Source organism: Oratosquilla oratoria, chromosome 27 (assembly GCF_046742065.1).
Source record: "Oratosquilla oratoria isolate Oo_2021 chromosome 27, ASM4674206v1, whole genome shotgun sequence".
NCBI lineage: Eukaryota > Metazoa > Arthropoda > Malacostraca > Stomatopoda > Squillidae > Oratosquilla > Oratosquilla oratoria.
Genome location: NC_134803.1, coordinates 4,869,030 through 4,884,353, shown reverse-complemented (window position 1 = coordinate 4,884,353; position 15,324 = coordinate 4,869,030). Strand labels below are relative to the sequence as shown.

Genomic DNA, 15,324 nt, shown 5'->3' with positions numbered 1-15,324 from the left:
TGACCAGCAAGAAATTTTGTTGCTCTCCTTGCCTTGTGGCATGGTGCAGTCATGTATAAAAGTGGTGCGGCCATGCATCTCATAAAACTGCAGTAGGTGATCATTGAGGATTCTATTATAACCATCAACATTCATCATTTGGCCCTTAGGAAGACAGTAGAGACCACCATGACCTGCAGTCCCACTAAAACACCCCCACACCATGACTGTATGTGGGTGCTTTACTGTAGGTACAGTGTAGTCAGGGTTGTACTTGCTGACAGAAAAGGCCATCTCACCTTAGCAGGATGGTTATTAAAGACTTGAACAGTGCTTTCATCAGACCACATCACTTTCTCCCAATGATGTGATGTTCAATTTTTTTTTTTTTTTTTTTTTTTTTTTTTTTTTTTTTTTTTTTTTTTTTTTTTTTTTTTTGTGAAATTAAGGCATTTCTTTCTCATGGCATCAGTGAAAAGTGGCTCCTTGGCAGCAATGCTGGTTGTGGGCAATTCAAATATGAAATCCCTCTTTAAAAGACATACCACATGCATTCAAAGTTGCCTTTAATCCATCCCTCTCCTTTTCAGTTTTCCTCTCGAGCTCACTCCATCCAGTTTGCTAATGTTATGCCAATGACTTTTCCCATGGGCCCACCCCACTTTAACACTCTCTTCTCAAACCTTTACATCAGCTTTCTTCCCATCCCAGTTACCCACCTAACTTTTACATTTCTTTATACTATCTGATAATACCTTTGTTTCTCAAATACTTCAGTCTCTTTTCCACCTCCTTTATATTCCAAGTCTCTGCCCTATACCTTTATTCCTTCACTGCCCTCATGATCTTTACACTGTCCACTAATAAAGATGCAACTGGTATTTCTTTCCATCAAATAATATATATAAAAAACATTACTGGTGCAAACACTGAATCCTACAGGACCTCACTAGTAACCTTTCAACCTGATATCCTGTTCTAATTATTCTGCTCCTCAGAAGTCAGTCAACAGCTCTAACATGTTTCAACTTCCATGATTTTTTTTCTTTGTGAAGTATCTTATCACAAGTTTTCTCTAGATCCAAGTAAACAAAACCTATACAAACATCCTTCTCAAGCAGCACATAAATAATTCCCAAGTAAAGTCAACAAGTTGGAAACACAAGTTTCCCTTCATAAATACATACATACAATACATATACCGAAGACTTCCCACCCTCTCCCTCCCTAATTACACTCCACTCTCTACCCTCCCTCTTATCTTGGCACCTCCTGGATGATGGGTCATCCCTGCATCTTGTCCACTGCCCTGGGTCAGAAGCAGTGTCGCAAGACACAGCACATCCACAGCAAGGCTGCTTCATTAAATCGGCAACCCCCCCTCTCCATCCCCTCATGCAGAAAAGAAGAAGACGGTAAGAAATCCCTTCAGCCTGCGTCAAATTTTTCTCACACATACTACCTCAACCCCCATCCCCCTACCCATTCCACCTCATGCATCACTTCATCATCCACATACAACCATTTTCCATTCACCTGTCTTATGTCCTCTCCCATCCTTCCTCAACAGACATTCCCCTCTTCCCCAAAGCCCCAGATACAAACATACATATACCAAAGGCTTTTTCCCTCTTATTGGGGAGGTAGCCAAAAAACATATACATATACCAAGGCTTTTTCCCCCTTACAAGGGAGGTAGCCAAAAAGAAAAAGGCATAAAATCATTCCCACCCATTCCATCCCTGAATACACTCCACACCCCTCCACCCTCCCTCTCACCTTAGCACCTCCTGGATGACAGGTCATCCCTGCACCTTGTCCACTGCCCTGGGTTAGAAGCAGTGTCGCAAGACACAGCACATCCACAGCAAGGCCGCTTCATTAAATCGGCGACCCCCCCTCTCCGTCCCCCCATGCAGAAAAGGAGAAGACGGGGAGAAATCTCTTCGGGCTGCGTCAAAATTTGCTAACACATAATACCTCACCCCCCATCCCCCCGCCCATTCCACCTCATGCATCACAGCATCATCCATATACAACCATTCTCCATTCACCCCTGTCTTCTATCCTCTCCCGTCCTTCCTCAACAGACATTCCCCTCTTCCCCAAAGCCCCCTTCACCCCATCCATCCACCTCATCCTAGGACATCCGCTCATGTTCACTCCCTCCACATCTGCCTACCATACCTCTTTTATATATTTATATATTTTATCCACCTGCTGCTCATTACATTCTTTCAATATCCAATCATACCCAGTACTACCACTTTAATGTCATGTAGCCTCATGCTATGAAAGTCCTTATTTTCTTCAAAATTCTTCCTTGGTAAACAAAACTGGAAATTACTGTTCAATACAAGGTATGTTAAAAAAAATACGTGGACTGTTTGAATTGCATGGCTCCAGTAGGTTCCAGGGGAATCTGCTTGGTGTCACTAGGTTCGCACAGATCAGCTGATTACATCATTTCCCAATTGCAGATATCTTTATTTGTGTATTAGCTACTTAGTTTTTAGTGAAGTGCGATTTTTTTCGTTTCGCGAATTTCAGAATGAATGAGATGAAGGAGCAACAATTTGCTGTAAAATTTTGTGTTAAACTTGGAATCTCTACAACTGAAACTTTTGCTATGCTAAACACGGCTTATGGTGACATTGCTAAGAAGCGTAGAGCATGTTTCAAGTGGCATGAGCATTTTAAGGATGGTCGACAGTCCATTGAAGATGATGAGTGTCCTGGACATCCTTCCACGTCAACTGAAAACCCACACGTCGACAAAATCAACACCCTGGTGCGGACAACTTGATGTCTGACTGTCAGGGAGCTTACTGAAGAGTGTGGGATATCAGTTGGATCTTGTTACAAGATTTTTACAAAAAGATTGAAGATGCACCGTGTTGCTGTGAAATTTGTGCCACACCTGATGACAGATGAACAAAAAGCCCATCACGTCCAGATTTGTCAGGAACTGCTTGATCATTCAAAAGAAGATGAAAACTTCTTGTCCGGGATCATGACAGGTGATGAATCGTGGGTTTATGGTTCTGACATTGAAATGAAGGTCCAATCATCCCAGTGGATGAGTGAAACATCCCCCAGACCCAAAAAAGCTCACCAAGTTTGATCCAAGGTCAATGTGATGCTAACAGTTTTTTTCATGCTAAGGGTGTTGTTTACCACGAGTACCTCCCCAAAGGCTCCACAGTGAACCAGACTTACTACACTGTGGAGGAGTGGTGACTGGTTTTCCCATCACGACAATGCTCCAGCCCATTCAGCCCTCAGAACTTGTGAGTTTTTTACCAAACATTCGATCACTGTTCCCTCCCCCCCTGCTCACCTGACCTTGCTTCTTGCAATTTTTTCTTGTTCCCCAAACTCAAAGACCCTTGAAAGGAAGAAGATTTGAGACGATTCCCAAGATTAAGGCTGAGGGAGCTGACGGACATTACAAAAGATGCATACCAGGACTGTTTCAACAAGCGGAAACACCATTGAGATAAGTGCATGCGTTGGGGAGGAGAGTACTTTGAAGGGGCCCCAGATCTGTAATTTTTAAATAAAGTACATTTTGCTTTATGACGTCAGTCCACATATCTTTTTTAACAGACCTCGTATTTGCACATATATTGTAACATCCACTTTCAACTTGGTGATTTCTTCCCTGTGCTTCAGTTTACCATTGACAAATTTTTAGAAAAGCTTTAGTTCACTCTCCATTTGTTATAACTTTCTTGTAATTTCCCTTTGTATATTAATTTCTGAACATCCTATACTTTTCCTTTGATCTACTGGTTCCTATCTTCCACTTTTACAATGCTTTATCCACATTTTGGATCTATCACATCTTCAGATAAACCAGTCTTTTCTGTAAAATTCTTTCAATACATATATTTCCATTCCTAATTCAAAAATATGCTGAGACACACCCCATTTTATGTAGTATATTTTTTGTCTGAATTTCCTCCAACCCATTCCATTAAACATGTTCTGTTCTATAAAAATTTGCCTTTCCACAGGTAGGTGTCCATGAGTATGGTATGTTGTGCATATGTGTTGGCAAAGTGTCCATGTGACATACATGTCATGAGTGTTTACACAAATGGATGACAATGGCAATAAGTGCATGAAATAATAACTATAGTACATACAATATATATACCAAAGGCTTTTTCCTCCCTTATAAGGGAGGAAGCCAAAAAACAGGCATAAAAACCACTCCCACCCATTCCATCCTTATCACACTCCACTCCCCTCCACCCTCTTCCCTCCCTTTTATCTTGGCACCTCCTGGATGACAGGTCATCCCTGCATAATTATAACTATAGTACTTAGTATATTAAAAGAACTACTGAGTAGCCTTTAATAGTACAATATTTTGCCTGTTAGAGCTTTATCAAGTACACAAATATGGAACACAAAACTGAAAATATATAGGAGGGTCCAAGGGGATGGGGAAAGGTCACTGAAGCCTAGGGACAATTAAAGAGGTTAGACAATTGCAAAAGTAGAAGAAATTTGTCCATTGTTGTTGGACAAATGTACAAATGAGGAAATAAGGCGAGGAGGATAACTGATGATAGCCATCCAAGATTTTGTTTACCAATGGTAGCAATGAAATCAGGTGGAGTGAAATGTTAAACATGCCTGAATGATGGATGCTTGTAACCATTTTCTCTGGATCTTATCAGGCTCATGTATCAGTTCTAGCTTTTCCCTGTTACAGGAAGAGTAGCAATCACCTGATGGACTGGGAAAAGACAGCATTATAGATACATGATAAAATTCATAGGAAATGGTTACAAACATCCATCATCCAGGGATTAACACAATCAAGCATAATACAGGCATGTTTAACATTTCACCCCATCTGATTTCTTTGTTTCCAATGGTAAACAAAATCTTAGAAAGCTATCCCTAGTTACCCTCTTACTATCATTACCTCATTTCTGCATTTGTCTTTATTACCTCATTTCTGCATTTGTCTTACAACAGTGGACAAATGGCCCCATACCTTATTTCTACCACTTATGCTGTTGTCTATTGGCAGTGAACAAATGTCCTTCTGAAAACGAAAACATTTGCTCTCCATCCTCCTTAACCATTCCTAGGCTTCAGTGACTTACTCCTACCCCACCAAGACCTCCTATATATTCTCAGGGTTTTGTTTTTCATGACTGTACTTGATAAAGTTCTACCAATCAAAACATCATTATAAAGGCTCTGTCCTCATGTAGTGTTGCTTAATGTTAGACTTGTTGGCAAATGCCAATTGCATACTTTCTATCTCATATGAAAATGCACACATCTTACCCCTACTACCTTGTCGGGATCTATAATATTTTCTTCTGAAGTTGATGATCTTGATGTGGCACCATCTGGATCTTCTGCATCTTCTCTGTCATTATCTGCTTCAACGACTTCTTCACTTTCATTCTCTATAACAGCATCGTCATTTTCCATTTCTACATCCCTGCCCTCAGCTTCACCATTGGTTTCACCTTCCCCTTCCTCCTGAGGGTATCTATATAAGGCTAGAAGTTCTTCTATGGGCATGTTCTGTTCCTGTAATTAAAAAATGGAATACTTAAAACACCATGTAATTTTTAAGTGCCCTCCAGCATGACAATGCAAGGTCAGGCTATCCATAAAATACACAGCACTCTTTGGCACAATGCATCCAGCTAAAGAGTATTTGCAACTTGGCAACAAAAAGACTTTACAGGAAACTGCAGAGCCCAAATCTGCCGCATAAATTACAGACAACCACAACCCCACAACAGTCTAGTCACCACTGTTTCTCCTTCGTTTTTCTACAGACTATATATATATATATATATATAAATATATTTTTGCTTCAGTTTTCTTGTTTATGGCTAAGCCAAACGAGCAAGATAAAACCTTGCCATTCTTACTCCTACAGACTTGTCCTCATTCTTTTTTCTACCATTTTTGTTTTGTTTTGTTTTGTTTTGTTTTGTTTTTTGTTTTGTTTTGGAGTGGCTATTCCACGTTTACCTTTTGTAAACTGTTCACCTCCTCATCCCTGTCACTCCCTTCTTCCATGGCCTCCTCTTCATCTAGTGTTCTCTCGTCATCGAAGTCATTGACCAGCATCTCAGCCGTAGGTTCAAACTCGCCATCGCCGGCTTCACTCTCACTGCTTGTTACTCCTGTCCCTTCCTTCTGCTATTTACAAAAGACCCAAATCTTAGCCAATATTTTACACTTAAGAACTTATCTACACGTCTCAGTACTCTAATCCACAGATCCTAATTCCCTCTGATAAAAAGAAAAAAACCTTTAAACCAAAATATATATGAACCACGAAGAGCCTTAAGGAAGACTAAATCACCTGCATGAGATGAAAATGAATACTTGCTGCATCTCTAAGTATTCTTCCCCAGAAGTTGTTTACCCAAGAAGGATAAGATGCCTAAAACAAACTTTTGACCACTACAATGGAACCCACCAACACATCTACAGTACCTTTACCATATATGCTGGTTTAGTTTATACAAAAGAGAGAAATATTGGATAGACACCTACACCTGGTTGCATTTCTTGGATTTCAACAATCACAAAACTAAATTTTCACCTGTAACATAGATTTTTGACATACCTACTAATATGAATACTCATTCCACTGTATGTGACACAAAAACTACCTCCAGGCTTTGGATAACTAGCACCCCAACCCTTGCCCAAATCTCAATTTATATTCAAATTGAGAAAAAATAAAAAATAAATAAATAACAGAGTAAGATAAAATGATAAATGCCTACTGATAACTAATCTGAATAAACAGTACTTTGAATACAATATTCTACATCAACTTCACATCTGCAACTGCCATAATATTCTTTATCCCTTTACCCACACCAAGTGATCACCCTGTTAATCATCTTAGGAGGTTCTTGTGGTAGTCTTAGTTTCATGTGCAAAAGCTGATGGACATCAAGAACCATAGATGCAGAAAACTCTAGAGCAACTGGATGCATAAAACTGAGAATACATACAGCAACAAAACACAAAGAGCACAAACCCTCACATGAAATACAATTATTGAAGAGAACAAAAAATCAAGCGCAAAAGAAGTCCCAACTCAGGAAAATTAATCAACAAAAGGGCATGTGTAAAGGGTGTAGCTTCTACAGAATAAAAATATTATAAATGAGTTCAGGGTCACTGATAATGCCTTTTCAAAACCAAGCAAACATAACACAACACATACGAACAAAACTCAAGAATGCTGCCAGAATTTCAATCATGCTAGGCAAGTCACACAAATGCAGAGGAGAGGAGAAAATTCTATGGGGTTAGAACTAGTTCAACACATAGAGAAGGAAAGAAGTAAATATGAAAATATCCATAAGGGGAGTTGTACACACAGCTTATGTACAGAAAGTCAAACACAATTTTATACAATTACGTGCATTTTGAGCCCATAAATCTATGTATGTCTGATTATGTATACATACACATAGTATACATGCATACACTAAACACTTAGTCCATGCATAAATGCTTCTTTACACAGAAACACTAACATACCAACACAAATGGTTGATGGAAAAGATGGTGTAAGTGCAATTAATTTGAGAGGAAAAGCCAAAAGAAGAGAATTAATCCTAATCAGGGAAAAGCAGTATGAGATGCACAATTGAGTGTATATGTGCGTGTGTGTGTATTTACCTAGTTGCATTACACAGGAAGGGAGCTATGCTCATGGTGACCCATCTTTGTATCTCACAGCATCAACTTTTTTCTTAAAATCTTGAATAGTGTTTGCACACACTGTTTGTCTAATTTGTTCCAAGTATTTATCACTCTGTGTGGGAAGCTATTTTTTTTTCAGATCTCTTCTTTAATTATCTTTTTCTAGTTTCTTTTCATGTCCTCTTGTTTTTCCATTGTCCTATTTCAATAAGTCATTCTCATCCACGATTTCCATTATTTTCATAATTCTATACATAGTAAGTCTCCTCTTTCCCTTCTTTGTTCCAGAGTTGGTAATTCTAATATGGATAGTCTTTACTTTTCTGACCTCTTCTTCACCAATTTTATAATCTCTCTATATTCTGTTTTTACTTTTTCCAAATTCCATTATACTACATTTCTTAATATTGAAATTCACTTCCCACTTTTGAGTCCATTTCCAGATCTTGTTCAAGTCTTGTAAAGAGTTGCAATCCTCCTCCGTTTTTACTTTCTTTAGCATTTTTGCGTCATCTGCAAAGAAATTCATATAACAATCTACTCCTTCGTCCATGTCATTTATGTATATAGCAAACATGATCAGGGCCAGTACTGATCCCTGCGGGACACCACTTTTCATTTCTTCCCAATTTGAGAATTTGTCTTTAATTACTACTCTCATTTTCCTCCAAGTCAGGAAGTCTTTCATCCATTCCAATAATTTTCCTCTGATGCCACCTATTGATTCTATCTTCCTTATTAGTTTATTAGTTTATTGTGCCTTTTATAGGTCCAGAAAGGCACAGTCTGCCCAACCATCTCTCTCTTGTATTATGTCTATTAATCTTGAGTAGAAGCAGATCAAGTTTGTTGTACATGATCTTCCTTGTCTGAATCCAAATTGATTTGGATTCAGTATAGTTTTTTCTTCCAAATGTTTAACCCATCTATTTTTGACAACCTTTTCATAATTTTTTTATACTGTGCTTGTCAGAGAGACCAGTCTAATTTGATGGGTCTTCCTTGTTTCCTCCCTTATAAATCAGTACAATGTTAGCATTCTTCCAGTCCTGTGGCACTTTTCCTTCTTTAAGTGAGAATTAAATTATATTGTATATTTTATGTTAATTCCTCCATGCTTCTTTCAGTATCCAATTTGCAAATCTGTCTGGACCATGTGATTTTCTCACATCAAGGGTTTTGATTTGGTTGCTGAATTCCTTCAGTGTTACAATTATTTCTTTCATTGAGAGGGATATCTATTTCCTCACAGTTAGGTGAGTTTTCTATTGTGAATACCGATTTGAAATAGTTGTTCATAATTTTATCCATTTCTAGTTCTTCTGTATATTCATGTTTACCTTGGGGCAGTTTTTCTATTTCTTGTTTGTTCTTAAGTTTGCCATTTACATATCTGTAAAATAGTTTGGGTTCTTCCTTGCATTTTTCTATTTTTTTTTTTTTTCATAGTTTCTCTTTTCATCTCGGTGTATTTTTACATACTCATTTCTTAGTTTGATGTACATTTGCCATTTGCTTGTTTTCTTGTCTCTTTTCCATTTCTTCCGAGTTCTATTAAATCATCCAAAATGTCATGAACTTTGTCATTGCTCTTGGTATTCTAATTCTTTATATTCTTTTTAGTACTGGGTGTCCATAGTGTTGCTGCATACTCCAGTTTTGGTCTTATTAGTGTATGTATGTATATATATATATATATATATATACATATACATATATATATATACATACATATACATATATACATATACTGTATATATACATACATACATATACCAAGGCTTTTTTCCCCTTACAAGAGAGGTAGCCAAAAATAAAAATGCATAAAATCATTCCCACCAATTCCATCCCTGAATACACTCCACACCCCTCCACTCTCCCTCTTATCTTAGCACCTCCCGGATGACGGGACGTCCCTGCACCTTGTCCACTGCCCTGGGTCAGAGGCAGTGTCGCAAGACACAGCACATCCACAGCAAGGCCGCTTCATTAAATCGGTGACCCCCCCCTCCGTCCCCCCATGCATAAAAGGAGAAGACGGGGAGAAATCCCTTGAGGCTGCATCAAATTTTGCTCACACATACTATCTCACCCCCCATCCCCCCACCCATTCCACCTCATGCATCACAGCATCATCCACATACAACCATTCTCCATTCACCCCTGTCCTCTGTCCTCTCCCGTCCTTCCTCAACAGACATTTCCCTCTTCCCCAAAGCCCCCTTCACCCCATCCATCCACCTCATCCTAGGACGTCCCCTCATCTTCACTCCCTCCACATCTGCCTTCCACACCTCTTTTACAAGTCTTTCTTCACTCATTCTTTCCATGTGTCCAAACCATCCTAATACTCTTTCATCAAACCTATCTCCCAACTCCCTTTCCACCCGTTCTCCTCCTCACCTCCTCATTTCTCACTCTATCTAGCCTAGTAACCCCCATCATACTTCTCAGACACCTCATCCCAAACACATTCAAACTCCTCCTCTCTTCCTCTCTTATGTTCCATGTTTCTGCCCCATACAGTGCTGTTGGCACAATCACTCCTTCATACAGTCTCCTCTTAGCATCCATTCCCAAATGTCTATTCCTCATTACACTCTTCCATCTACATTTGATTTTGGCTACCTCCCTTGTAAGCGGGAAAAAGCCCTTAGTGTATGTACTTACCTAGATGTATTTTACGGGAAGAGAGCTATGCTCGTAGTGACCCACTTTTGTATCTTTCAGCATCGAGTTTGATCTTAAATTCTTGTTAAGTTTTTGCACTCACCATCTCTTCATTTTGTTTCAAATATCTATCACTCTGTGTTGTTAGCTGTTCTTTTCAGATATCTTCTGTAAATATCCTTTTCAAGTTTCTTTTCCTGTCCTCTGGTTTTCCTTCTATCCCACTTTAGTCAGTCATCTCTATCAAGGACTTCCATCTCTTTCATAATTCTGTATATGGTTAGGTCTCCTCTTTCTCTTCTTTGTTCCTGGGTGGATAGTTCGAGTTTGACCAATCTTTATTTGTATGTCAATTTGGAGTGTTGGTGCCATCTTTGTCGTTACTCTTTGAATTATTTCTAATTTCTTTATGCTCTTTTTAGTACTAGGTATGTGTGTGTACATATATATATATGTATATATATATATATATATATAATATTATATGTACAAATATATATCACGCACACACACACAAACACAATAGGTGGAATACAAGGAAAATTATTGGAATGTATGGAAGATTTTTTGAACAGGAGAAAAATGAGGGTGGCACTTAGAGACAAGAACTCGACCTGGGAAGAGATGATAAGTGGAGTTCCATGAGATTCTGTATTGGCTTCTATAATGTCTGCCATGTAATATAAATGACATGGATGAAGGTGTGGAATGTTATATGCACTTCTTTGTAGATGATGCAACACTAAAAGAGAGTAAGTACAGAGGAAGATTGTGAATCACTACAAAATGACCTCAACAAAATCTGGGAATGGAGTCAAAAGTGGGAAGTGAACTTTAACATCAAGAAATGTAGTATAATAGAATTTGGAAAAAGTAAAAATGGAACATCAGTACAATATAAAATTGGTTCAAAGGAAGTTAATTAATGAAGTCAACTCTGAGAGGTACATAGGAGTAATAATCAGAAAGACATGGCACCAGACAAACATATCAACAAAATAGTCAGTGAAACATTCAATCTACTAAGATCAATGAAAGTGGCCTCTGACTACTTGAAGAAATGGTAAAGAAGAATTAGATAAATTGATAAGACCAAGATTGGAGTATGCTGCAACACTATGGACACCCAGCACAAAAAAGAATATATAGAAATTAGAAAGAATTCAAAGAGCAACAACAAAGATACCAACACTCCAAATTGACATACGAACAAGGATTGTTCAAACTGGAACTACCAACCCTGGAACAAAGACGAGAAAGAGGAGATCTACTAACCATCTACAGAATTATGAAAGGGATGGAAGTCCTCGATAGAGATGATTTACTAAAGCGGGATAAAAGAAAAAAAGACATGGAAAAAAAATTAAAAAGGATAGTCATAGAAGAGGACTGAAAAAGAATAGCTTCCCACACAGAGTGGTGGATATCTGGAGCAAATTGGACAAGGAAATAGTGAGTGCAAAAACTATACTAGAATTTAAGATCAAACTGGATGATGAAAAATACAAAAGCAGGTCACTACAAGCATATCTCTTCCTATAAAATACATCTAGGTAGGTAAATACACACAAAAATATATAGATATATAAATATGTGTACTGTATTTACCTAGTTGTATTATACATGAAGGGAGCTATGCTCATAGTGATCTCTTTGTATCTTTCAGCATCAAGTTTGTTCTTAAATTCTTTTATAGTTTTAACACACACTGTTGCCTCATCCAATTTGTTCCAAATATCCATTACCTCTTTCTCTTCTTTGTTCTAGGGTTGGTAAATTTAGTTTGTCCAATGTTTGTATGTCAAATTGCAAATTGTTGGTGCCATCTTTGTTGTTGCTCTTTGAATTCTTTCTAGTTCCTTTATGTTATTTTTTTTTTATACTAGGTGTCCATAGAGATACTGTGTATTCCAATTTTGGTCTTATCAGTGTAACTAGTATTTTCTTTACCATTTCTTCATCCATGTAGTCAAAGGCCACTTTCAATGATCTTAACAAGTAAAAAATTTCTCTGACTAATTTGTTGACATGTTTGTCTGGTGTCATGTCATTTGAGATAGTTACTCCAAGGTCCCTTTCTGAGTTTACTATTTTTTACTTCCTTTGTACCAGTTTTTTTTGCCTTTTCCAAATTCCATTATACTGGATTTCTTAATGTTAAAATTCACTTCACTCATTTGACTCCATTTCCAGACTTTGTCCAGATCTTCTTGAAAAGATTAGCAACCTTTATCTGTACTTATTCTCTTTAATAGTTTTGTATCATCTGCAAAGAAGTTCATATAACAATCCACGCCTTCATCCATATCATTTATATAAATAGCAAACATTATCGGAGCCAATACAGAGCCTTGGGGGACTCCAGTTATCATACCTTCCCAATTTGAGTTCTTGTCTCAAAGTACCATCTTCATTTTTCTTCCATTCAAGAAATCTTTCATCCATTCCAATAATTTTCTTGTATCCCACCTACCGTTTCAATTTTTCTTAGCTTTTTGTGTGGTACTTTGTCAAAAGCCTTAAGAACATAAGAATGAAGGAGACTGCAAGAGACCAGTCTCCTTCATTCTATGTACTTAAGGTTTTTGACAAAGTACCACACAAAAAGCTAAGAAAAATTGAAATAGGTGGAATGCAAGAAAATTATTGGAATCGATGAAATATTTCTTGAATGGAAGAAAAATGAGGGTGGTACTTACAGACAAGAAAGTACAATCAGCCCATCCGTCTCTTCCTTGTATTATTTCTATTAATCTTGAGTAAAAGCATATTAAGTTTGTAGTACATGATCTTCTACTTCTAAATCCAAATTGTTTGGGATTTAGTATATTGTTCTCTTCCAAGTGTTTAATCTATTTATTCTTAATAACTTTTTTGCGTATTTTGGCAATTGTGTTACCAGTCTATAATTTGTTGGATTTTCTTTGTCTCTTTTATATATTGGTACAATATTTGCATTTTTCCAGTCTTGTGGTACTTTTCCTTCTTTAAGTGGGAAGTCAATAATCTTGTGTATTTTGTCTGTAAGTTCATCTATACATTCTTTCAATATCCAGTGGCTATTCCATCGGGCCCATTTTACTTTCTGACATCAAGATTCTTTATTTGGTCCCTTATTTCTTTCATCTTAGGGGATCCTTGTTGCTGCCCTCATCACAAATTTGTGAGCTTTCAATTGTAAATACAGACCTAAAATGCCCGGTCATTACTTCAGCCATTTCTACATCTTCTATATATTCTTAGCTTCCATCATGTAGTTTCACTATTTCATGTTTGTCATTTACATATCTGTAAAATATTTTAGGTTGGTTTTTGCATTTGTCTATTACATCTTTTTCATATTTTTTTCTCTCTACGTATATCAACATACTGTATTCATTTCTCAGTTTGATGTATGTTTGCCATTTGGTCATTTTTTTGTCTTTTTTCCATCTTTTCCAGGCTTTGTCTCTTCTATCTTTAGCATCACTACACTTTTTGTTATACCAACACTTTATGTAAACCCTTTTTTTTTTTTTCTTCTTCCTAGGTACATATTAATCTGTTCCCTGCTTGTATTTTTCCTTAAATATGTTCCATTTCTCTTCCATCTTTGTTTCATTATTTGAAATTTTTTCCCAGTTAGCATTTTGTGTGTATATATCTAGTTGTATTTTACAGGAAGGGGAGCTATGCTCGTGGTGTCCCGCCTTTGTATCTCTCAGTGTCTAGTTTGCTCTTAAATTCATGAATGGTTTTTGCATACACTATTTTTTCATCCAGTTTGTTCCAAGTGTCCACCACTCTATGTGAAAAACTGTTCTTCAGATCTCTTCTATAACTATGTTTTTTTAGTTTCTTTCCATGTCCTCTTGTGTTTCTCTTGTCCCAATTTGACAAGTCCTCTATATAGAGTATTTCTGTGTCCTTCATAATTCTATAGATGGTCAGTAGGTCACCTCTCTTCTTTGCTCCAGAGTCAGTAACTCCAATTTAGCCAGTCTCTCTTCATATGACAAGTTTGAAAGTGCAGGAGCCATTTTTGTGGCTGCTCTCTGGATTCTTTAGATTTTCTTTATATATATTTTTGGTGGTAACCACAATATCGCAGCATATTCTAGTCTAGGCCTTATCAGTGTGACTAACATTTTTAAATAATTTCTTCATCCAAATATGTAAATGCCACTTTTGCTGATCTTAGCAAGTTATAGGATTCTCCAACAATTTTGTTTGTTTATCAGAGGACAAGTTGTTTAAGATAATTACTCCCAGATCTTTTTCAGATCCCACATTCTTTACCTCCTTAGTTCCAATTTTATATTGTCCTGATATTCTATTTTTACTTTTTCCAAACTCCATTATGCTACACTTCTTAATACTGAAGTCCACTTCCCATTTCTGACTCCACTTCCAAACCTTATTCAGGTCTTCCTGTAGTGATTTGCAATCCATTTCGGTTTTTACTTTCCTTAACAATTTAGTGTCATCTGCAAAGAAGTTCATATAACATTGTACATCACTCACATTCATGTAACACTGTACATCATTCACATAAATAGCAAACATTACTAGAGCTAATACAGATCCTTGCAGAACTACACTAATCACCTCCTCCCAACCTGAATATTTTTCTCTGAGTACTACTTCCATCTTTCTTCCATTCAGGAAGTCCTCCTTCCATTTTAGCAGGTTGCCTTGTATCCCTCCTATATGTTCCAATTCTTCTAATAATTTTTTATGTGGTACCTTGTTGAAAGCTTTTTGTAAGTCCAAGAAAGCACAATCAGCCCATCCATCCCTTTCTTGCACTATATCGGTTAGTCTTGAGTAAAAGCATATTAAGTTTGTGGTACATGGTCTTCCCTGTCTAAACCCAAATGGCTTGGGTTTATTATATTTCCTTCCAGGTGTTTTACCCATCTATTCTTGATAATTTTCTCACAAATTTTGGCTATAGTGCTTGTTAGTGTGTGTGTA

General features: G+C 37.3%; 1 protein-coding gene across 17 annotated transcripts in view; it reads right to left on the bottom strand.

The window, feature by feature from the left end:
• LOC143039867 (mesoderm induction early response protein 1) overlaps positions 1 to 15,324 on the bottom strand; it is a 120,959-nt gene that overhangs the window by 42,665 nt on the left and 62,970 nt on the right. For 11 of the 17 annotated variants that reach the window (XM_076210155.1, XM_076210144.1, XM_076210143.1 and 8 more), the window contains 2 exons: positions 5,998 to 6,168; positions 5,293 to 5,544 (listed from right to left, as the gene is read on the bottom strand). In XM_076210155.1, the coding sequence (XP_076066270.1) occupies positions 5,293 to 5,544; positions 5,998 to 6,168 (423 nt within the window). The remainder of the gene's footprint in view (positions 1 to 5,292; positions 5,545 to 5,997; positions 6,169 to 15,324) is intronic. The other 6 variants (XM_076210140.1, XM_076210156.1, XM_076210152.1 and 3 more) reach the window with 4 other exon arrangements.